This window comes from Poecilia latipinna, unplaced genomic scaffold (genome assembly GCF_001443285.1).
Source record: "Poecilia latipinna isolate Pla-1442-1.1 unplaced genomic scaffold, P_latipinna-1.0 Scaffold3262, whole genome shotgun sequence".
NCBI lineage: Eukaryota > Metazoa > Chordata > Actinopteri > Cyprinodontiformes > Poeciliidae > Poecilia > Poecilia latipinna.
In genome coordinates this window covers 22,796-32,187 of record NW_015115878.1, presented here as the reverse complement: position 1 = coordinate 32,187, position 9,392 = coordinate 22,796, and the positions used below count along the sequence as shown (strand labels likewise).

At 35.7% G+C, this 9,392-nt stretch overlaps 1 protein-coding gene across 1 annotated transcript in view; it reads right to left on the bottom strand.

Annotated features, from left to right (window-relative positions):
- Positions 1-1,492: 1,492 nt before the first annotated feature.
- LOC106940521 (single-minded homolog 1) overlaps positions 1,493-9,392 on the bottom strand; it is a 16,369-nt gene continuing 8,469 nt past the window's right edge. The window contains exons 3-9 of the mRNA XM_015023280.1: positions 9,181-9,260; positions 6,815-6,904; positions 6,628-6,736; positions 6,449-6,534; positions 3,240-3,439; positions 2,044-2,150; positions 1,493-1,644 (exon numbers count right to left, since the gene is read on the bottom strand). Coding sequence (XP_014878766.1) covers positions 1,493-1,644; positions 2,044-2,150; positions 3,240-3,439; positions 6,449-6,534; positions 6,628-6,736; positions 6,815-6,904; positions 9,181-9,260 — 824 coding nt within the window. The remainder of the gene's footprint in view (positions 1,645-2,043; positions 2,151-3,239; positions 3,440-6,448; positions 6,535-6,627; positions 6,737-6,814; positions 6,905-9,180; positions 9,261-9,392) is intronic.

Genomic DNA, 9,392 nt, shown 5'->3' with positions numbered 1-9,392 from the left:
CTCTGTAACAGAGGCTGCACTTTGAGGTAACAGAAGAATATCTGCAGTTATATCTGCAATTTTCTCTGTTTCAAGTTTGCTTTAATCTTCAGCAGGAGCAATGAAAACAACATGAACAGAAATGAGTTTAAAACTTTTGCCATGTTTTTGCTAAATACTTGCTTGCAGAATGCATGTAATTCTTTAAAATTATCTTATAGTTAATTGGTTCTCAGCAAGGGTTTGCATAAATTCATTACATTTACTCATTATCTTCTCAATCATTGAATGACAGTACACAGTAATCTCAGCCATCCCTGTCTACTCTGTGGGTATATCCGACATCTTACACCCACTATGTTCACACATACTGCTTGTGCAGTTTACTTATATAGTTTCACATCTGCAATAAAAAGAAATATTTAATTTCCTTGCTTATCATCAATACTTTCTCACTGACAGTCATTTAAAGGGGCAGTATTATATATTTTCCAGGGTTAGGGTTAGGTTCCTCTTATTTCCGACACTCCACCTTCAGGAAGCAATTCGCAATGTTCGTTCATAAAAAAATTTAACAATGTTTTCACCAGCGTTCTGCTCAGAAGTAGTTTGTATGATGAGCTCAGTAGATGCACATTTCCACCAGGTGTCTGCTAATTGCTGCTGCCGCTAGTCTGAAGAGGCAGAGTGGGGGAGTTGCAGGGGAAGGCTGATCTATGAGGTGGAATGGTTGCCAAGGAGATTAAAGGATTTCTCAAACTTGCATGAAAGAATCAAAGCAACACTCCAAATATATTTTTGATGATGGAATAACATCATAACATAATGCAAAGCTAAGAAAAAGTCAATTTTACATAATACTGCCTGCATGAGGCAAGTTCTGGATTCTTAACCGTTTTAAGAATCAACTAAATGATTTTTAAAGACATCAAATGAAACTTTCAACACACCTAATCAAAATACCAATGAAAGAACTCTGATACAGTGCTAAGTCTGTATCAGACTTAGCACTGTTTGCACTTTGATGTTTGCATCAAAGTGCAAACCATTCTGAGTGATGCATCAACAAACAGCTGCTTCTTTAACTTATCATTTCTGTTTCTAATCTGACTAATTTATTTATTAAAAAACTGTACTCAATATTTAATTTAGAAATTGAAGTAAGACTTTAAGGTCTTTTTAAGCCTAGTCTTAAATTTCACTCTTAGAACTTGCTCTGCCAGCTGTTTCTTTGGTCCATTCTTATTCAGGAAGGAATGCGCATCATCAAGAAACCTCAGGAAGAGAGTGCAAGTTGAATGTAAACATCTCTACACTAAAGTTTCAGATCAAGTTTGAATTCAAAGCAACACTCCACGTAAAAAGAGTAACACTCTTTTTTTTAAAGATCAAACTCAAACAACTCAGTGTTTCACCAAGTCTTTTGCGAGGAAACATCTCACCAGCTTCTTAACATAGCACAATTGACTCTAACAGACATTAAAAAGTATGGTTCCAGGAGCTGGAACAACACTTACGTAAGGACATAGTTGACGCTGACGATGCAGTGAGGTCGGGATGAGCGGCTGTTGTGCACAATAGTTGCATAACTCTGAACCCAGACCCAACCACCTTGTTTGGCCAAGAAACGGTAGTATCTTGTTGTGACTTGACCTTTCACCAATACTACAAGGAGAAGGAAAGGAGTCAGCCATGTGGTGAAGATCAACACACACAATAAAAGTACATTAGATCTGATGGGTATTTATGGCGAAGACAATCAAAGATAACATAGATGAGCTATAAAACTAGTACTACAATATTAACTTGCTCTCTGAATCTCAACTGGCTGGAGATGTTTGAAAATGACACACAAACATATACACAAAGTCATGACACTCATAATCAGTTTGGTGCAGTGCCGCAGCAACTACTTCTAGTAACAAACAGCAATTAAATGAAAAATTGTATATATTTCTTAATGTCCTTGTATAATAAAAAGTAATGTAATATCCAACAGCATTTTAAAGCTGTAAATGATTTTGTTCTCTACAGAAGAAGAAATTGAATAAAATCCTAACTTACACAAATTATGTGCATAGCGCAGGTGGAAAGAGTCACAGATGTGGACATGATGATAGAGAGTCTTCTCTATGAGATCCTGAGGCTCATAGCCTGTTAGCTCTGCAACTCTGAAGAAGACAACACAAGAATGCTTTTCATTACATGGAATGACCCACATTAAAGGGAGCTGTTACTTCTTTTGAAAAGACAAACCATTTAGCTCTGATAACACACGGTAAAACATTTGAGCCACTTTTAGTTGTGTGTACCATCTTCAACTCTTTAAGTCAAATAAATTTAGCGAGTTTTAGATTTTGAACCTAAATGTATGAGTCTGAAGAATAAAGGGTAAACGAAGTTGTGTTAACTTTTTATTAATTTTGTCAAACCTCCAAGTGTTGAATAGACTAGAGTTTTTAGGTTAGCACTTAAAAAAATGAAAGACGAAAAAGATGGGAGTGAGAACTATTTCCCAGTGTGCTTAGTGGCATGTTTTTTGTATCTTGTGTGCCTCCGTGATTGAGATGGAAGTGTGTTACATTGATCTGGCTTTTGTGTGTTATTAAGGCAAATGTTTACTTTAATGCGACTGACAGTTTCCAAAGCTTAAGGATAATGTCCTGTTAACACTGAATGTTTTTGAGCTTAATTCATTGTGATGTTTAATAAAATTCATGAAATTTTGTTCATGCAATTTGAAACAAGAATTTGAATTATTCTAAAGTAAAATAAGTAGTTATTTTAACTTGATATTGTGAGTGAACATAATAGAGAAATATATGCTTTTCAGGTGAGGGCAGTTTTTTCTTGCATATTGTGAAATAATTATTTGGTTTAATTTGCAGCATTAAGTTAAAACTCACAATTCAAGATTAGTGAATTTAAAAACCAATGTTTAGACAACTTGCCTCTTGTTAAACCAACTTCATGAACTTTAATTTCTGAGTTAAAACCAATGCAATTTTCTTGTTGACTTAAATTGCATTTTCAAGGCAGTAGGTGGACCTTCATTTTCTAGTTAAACCACCTTCAAACTTTTTACATTGCAGTTTTATGTCCTCATGTAAGTTCAGCACATCAACAAGTTATATAATAATTACTAATTACTAAAGTATTAATAATTATAATAATATTATACTTTAGTCACAATAATTGACATTAATATGTATCCAAGTGTGTACAGGCAGATTGTCTTCACCATAGAAGAAAGAGCACACCGTGAGTCAAGGAAGATTAGTTTCATGTCCAGGCTGGCTCTGAACATGAACATGTTGCAGTGCAGTTTGATTTCTGTTACAGCACTGGGTGGTAACGAGTGACCAACGGCCACCAGACCGATGTTCTGATAGCAGCCGTCAAATGGAGACATGTCCAGGCAGTACTGACGGATCTTCAGGTAGCCACTGCAGTGGATCACCTGGACCAGAGGAGTCACACACAAAATCATACATCAGGCACTTTAATTCAGAAGAATAAGAAAAAAAGAGCATGCTTGTGGTTTTTATCAATATTCCAGTTCATTTATTTATATCGACCATTAATAAAATGGCATCTTAGAGTTAATCCTTGTTGATCAATAGCAACAATGATGACACTTTTGTCAATATCTATAGTTAGACGTGAAGTTAGACTCAAACACAGCAGCACTTGTTTCTTTTATGCAGGAAGTACAAAACTATACCAAATCCACCTACATAATAACTAAATCAAATGTATTAACAATACATTTAGGTTGTTAATGATAATTGAATTATTGACAATGGCTTTCATTTATGGCACAGTGCCATTATAAAGAGTAGATTCTAAGTGTGCTGTACTAATATTTAAACATAACTGAAATCTAATTAGTGATGTCCCAATCTGATAACGTCATCAAAAATTGGCCTGATCACGTGGTTTCAGAATCCGGTGTTAATCCCAATCAGGGATCGGATACATATTCATTTTAGGCACACATGGAATAATACTAAATTTAATTTTATTTCTATTTTTCTGATGTTTGTTGTGAAGCACTTTGGTCACCTGAGGCTGTTTCAAAAGTGCTATATAAATAAACGTTGACTTGAATAACAGTCAGTATATACAGTTACGTGATACAGAGTCAGACTGTCTCGAAACAACATGTGCCTGGCAATTTGCAGTAGTGACGGCCGTAAAGCGAAGCAGAATATAGCATCAGCTTGAAGCAAAGCACTGCTGCAAATTGCCAGCAATTTGCAGCAGTGCAAATTGCACTGTTGCTGTATCAGATCCTTTTAGCAACTTTTTTCAAAAGAGTGCTTTCTCTGGTTTATTTTAGACTTTGGCAACTAAATTAAAAAAAAGGCCTTGATAGTACTGTTAGAATGATTATGTGTTATCACTCTTACATTACTATTTTGTTTTTCATTTAAAGGTTTTAGCTCCCTTAGAGATAGGGTGAGAAGCTCGGTCATCCGGGAGGGACTCAGAGTAGAGCCGCTGCTCCTCCACGTCGAGAGGAGTCAGTTGAGGTGGCTTGGGCATCTGGTTAGGATGGACGCCTCCCTGGTGAGGTGTTCCAGGCACGTCCCACTGGGGGGAGGCCCCGGGGAAGACCCAGGACACGCTGGAGAGACTATGTTTCTCTGCTGGCCTGGGAACGCCTTGTGATTCCCCCGGCAGATCTAGAAGAAGTGGCCGGGGAGAGGGAAGTCTTGGCCTCCCTTCTGAAGCTGCTGCCCCCGTGACCCGATCCCGGAAAAGTGGCAGAAAATGAATGAATGAATGAATGAATGAATGAATGAATGAATGGATGGATGGATGGATGGATGGATGGATGGATGGATGGATGGATGGATGGATGGATGGATGGATGGATGGATGGATGGATGGATATTAGCTTTTTACTATGTGCGAACCAACGCTATGTTGAAACTTGTGACCCACACTTACAGAATATCTCTGTAGCATGATTATCTCTAACAACAGAATGTTCCCCCGTCCTGGTGGGAAATCGCCCTCATGAGAAAGGACTAGATGACCCATGTGCAGAGACAAAACTTGCTTTTCCTTTGTATCTCTCCCTTCCCTGCTAATAAAAGACAAGCTCTAACTGAAGGTTTTCAGAACACATGGTGAGCAGCTTGTAGAAGTAGTTTGCTGTGTCTTCTTTTGCAAAAGCTTCGTTGAAAACTGACTAATGTTGTCTGTGGTTCTTTTGTATGTAGGTTAAGAAAATACCTATCAAGTACTGCACTTAGAACGAGAGTTGAGAGTGGCAGTGAGCCCCTCACACTTACAGAGAACTTGATGCAGCAGTGCAGAGAGGAGACCCACTCATTCCGCTTTGCAGTGGAATCATACATGCAAACGGTACTGGTGATCCTGTTCTAAATTAAATACAATGTAAATATAGTTCTTCATTTTGTCAAATGTTAATTTTAACCAAAACTGCTGCACCAAAACAAAATATCTGCTCTTGACTTACACAGCCTCAGTGTTCTGTTAAATGATAAATAAAGTAGATCCTTTGTCTTTTTCTTTACTCTTTGTTTTTTAAATGTATTTTAGAAATATTGGGCCTTGGGCTTCAGGATTCAGCCCAATACTCAAAATAAAATGACTCAGAGGCAAAAAAAAAAATGATGGGGACGTTAGGTTTATAAAGTATTATAAAGTGTTGACATGCTTTATAATGAAGTATGTCAAAACTAAATTTCCTTGGCAGAGCGATCGCCACTAAAGTATTTTTTACTACAGTAAACTAGACATTGTACTAATTCTTGTGTAATTGTTCTTGTTCTTGTGCTATATAAATAAAGGGATTTTTAGGAAAATTTTTTAGTTTATGCTAAAAAATTAAACCATGTTCAGACTGCAAATGAAAAAGATAGATAAGCTTGTACAAATAAAGGGTTTGTGGGCTTTTTATCATTAGTGTTCCAGCATCTATTAAATAATTGTGGCGCACAGTAGGAAAATGTCAGGAAGGCCTTGCAAGCTCATCACCAATAAGATAATCAAACTACCAGTGGAATAAAAGGAGTTATAAAAAGGGTTTGGTTGCTGAAATGCCAATAAAGATTTTTCTATTGATTATTGAGAAGGCTATAAATAACACCCATCATGACATTTTTAAAATAAAATGTAACTATTAAAACACATAAATTAGTTTTTCAAAGTTGACACTGCTTCAGTATTGTTTCATCATGTCTTGAGAGATGTCTGTTTCATTTCCTGCAAGAAATAAATTTTCATCTCACAACAATTTGAAATCTAAATGAAGATGGTATAACAAATTTTAAGTTTCAATATATTGCTTTTTTAATTTTTCATATTCTCTTGGGAGCCTAATATACATCCCTTTGTCTTACTCCAGGTGTCCTCATCCTGTAGGTTGTGGGGTACATAAAAGAACAAAGAACCAAGCAGCGTTATGAGTGGTTCAGCAGTGTGACTGTTGTACCTTGTAGCCTCCACAGGTGAGACCAGCATTTCTTTTAGCCAGGACACATTTCATTCTTAGGAAGAAGGAGTGCTCCATCTCATACTCTGCAAAGACGTATAAACTGTGAAGTTATTCATGTTGTGCAGTAAGTTCATGACTCACATTTTGCAAAACTGCAGGGTTGCATGAGAGATTACCTTGTATAAAATGGGAATGGTAAGGTTGGTGGACTGTGAGGACCGCTGTCATTTCATCATGGTCTGATGGATGAATGTATTCATAAATGCTGTTTCCTGTCAACTCTACCTGTTTAAGGGAACATTCAGCTCTGACCTGGGATGTGAAAGGACCATTGGGTAACAGAACAGACTTTTAAAAACTAACCTGTGATAGACCCAAGTGCACTGATGCTGTCTCTGAGATATACATTATTTTTCCATCTGGAGCAACCACAAAAATGAATCCATCTAATGTCTGGAAGAAAAAAAAGACTACTATCAGACCAAGACTAATATTTTTTTTTCCTGAAAAAAAGTCAAGTGCCTTTTTATCAATAAAATATCACATTTATTGTTAAAATTTCATAGCAGGTGTCACAATAGAAAGACTTACAACAGTACAGCTGTCAAAAGAATAAGGCATCAAACACTGAAACAGTGGGAAACACTTTATTTGAAGGGGGTTGAATAAGACTGACATGACACTTTCATAAACATGACATATCACATGTCATGAACATGAATAAGCCTTCATGAATATTTGACTGTTATCATAAAGCGTCATTCGGTAAATTATGACACTTTTAATACAAAGTTGACATTCAAAATGTCTTTGTTATGACAACTTGACATTAACCAAGAAATCATTACTGATTAAACTTTATCTTTAATAACATAAAGTTACCTAATTTTTAAAGTACAATCAGTAATACTTTTATAACAAATTTATATCAGTAATGATTTCTTGGTTAATGTCAAGTTGTCATAACAAAGACATTTTGAATAATGTCAACTTTGCATTAAAAGTGTCATAATTTACCGAATGACGCTTTACGACAACAGTCATAAATATTCATGAAGGCTAATTCATGTTTATGACAGGTGTTATGTCATGTTAATGACAGTGTCATGACAGTCTTATTCACCCCCCTTCAAATAAAGTGTTACCAAACAGTGCAAGGTGGTCTCAACTAAAAGTGATGGAATAATTTTTAGAAAATTTTGTTCAACCAAAGGGGTTTTAATTTCCATTAGCATTGTAAGATAGTTTTCTGCCTATTATTATTATTATTATTATTATTATTATTATTATTATTACTGCTTTTGAATTGTATGCCAATAATCAAAACAGAATAGATTGCTCACTGACTTTACTTGGTAGAAAATAAGAAATAATTAATACTGTCTGACAGAAAAGCATTTCAGTAACAGCTTAGCTTGCAACTTCAGCTTTTTAAGTCTGACATTAACACTACATTTTTAGATCATGGGTTAGATCAATTTACATTTTTTTAGACGTTCAAGAAATCCTGTCTAAAAAGTAGTTGTTAAATGTCCAGTATTAATCAGACTGAGAGTCCTGTTGTTAGCTCATCATTTTTGAGTTCTTCCCAGTAAAAATCAATAGGCCCTTGGCTCCAAATATTGTTGATGAATCTAATTTCTTTCACATATTTTGGTAACACTCATAATGTTTTTCTTTTTTTCTATTTATTTTGTTGTTGTGACTGTTAATAGAAAAACTGTACTGTCTCTTGAAAATGAGGTTTTTAATTTCAATATTTTGTCAAAAAAAGGTTAAACATGCATTTTATTAAAATAAAGTTAACTGTAAGAAATATCAGCTTCTCAGATTTACTTTTTTTCAGAGCTAGAGTCAGCCTGATGAGTAAAGTTTTATTTTCACTGCCTGTCTGCAGATTTTTATGCAGGTTTATACTGCATACATTTAAATTCTCAAGTTAAAATTGGTCAGTGAGAAGTACTGACATTGTATTATTGCCATGCACATAGTATTTCAGTCAGTCTTATTTGCAGATTATTTGGAATTATTGTTAAAATAATGTAAGTTATATGACGAACGATTGTTCCCTTAACCTGGAAATTTGTTATTGCAATATCATTTCAAACTGATTAATTTATGTCATGTTTCTGATGTGATTATTTTTGTATTAAGGCAGAGGTTGTACAGTTGGTAACTTTCAGAGTTATTCCATGTCAGTGTTAGTTACATGCTAAAATAGTTAATAGAAAATAGTTTGTCATGAAAATCCATTGCACCATTCTTAATAACTATTTGTTTAGCAAACTGCCTGTTTGCATAACTATCAGTGTACTCACTTCACCTTACTCAGAGGTCCTCTCCTTCTAGCAGTGAAGTTTGTTTTAATGTTTATGGTGAGAATGTATTATTGACAAATCAGTACCAGACAATCTTTATTTTTAGTTTCTCCTTTTTGTTAGCCTGGAGCCCTGCAGATGTATTCCATTGTGTTGCTGCTGTTGTGAGGGGGGTGCAGGACATGCATGATGTGTCCGTGACCAGGAATGTGTTCAACTCATTTCACTCTCAAAGCAAGGAGAATGAAGGCAGCAGGAGGCAGATGGTGACAGCTACCAAGCCCCCCTCCATACACACAGTCCATCCAGCTTGGCTTAACAACATCAACAATAATAATAATAATAATAATAATAATAATAATAATAATAATATTCTTTCAATGTACTACAAGTGAAGCCTTCAGGCAGTACCTGTAAAAGATGGGAGCCTAATTCCAGGCTGACACCATCCAGAGAGCTGCGGCTCACATGACCCCAGGACTCCCCAAGGCCTGCAAAGATACAACATACAAGAATAGTTACTAAAACACACAGGAGAGAAATCTCTATGAGTGGACAAAAAGAAGGTGTCTTCTTTGTCTTTTTGAAAACAAATAAGACACTGATAGTTTCTGCAGCAACTA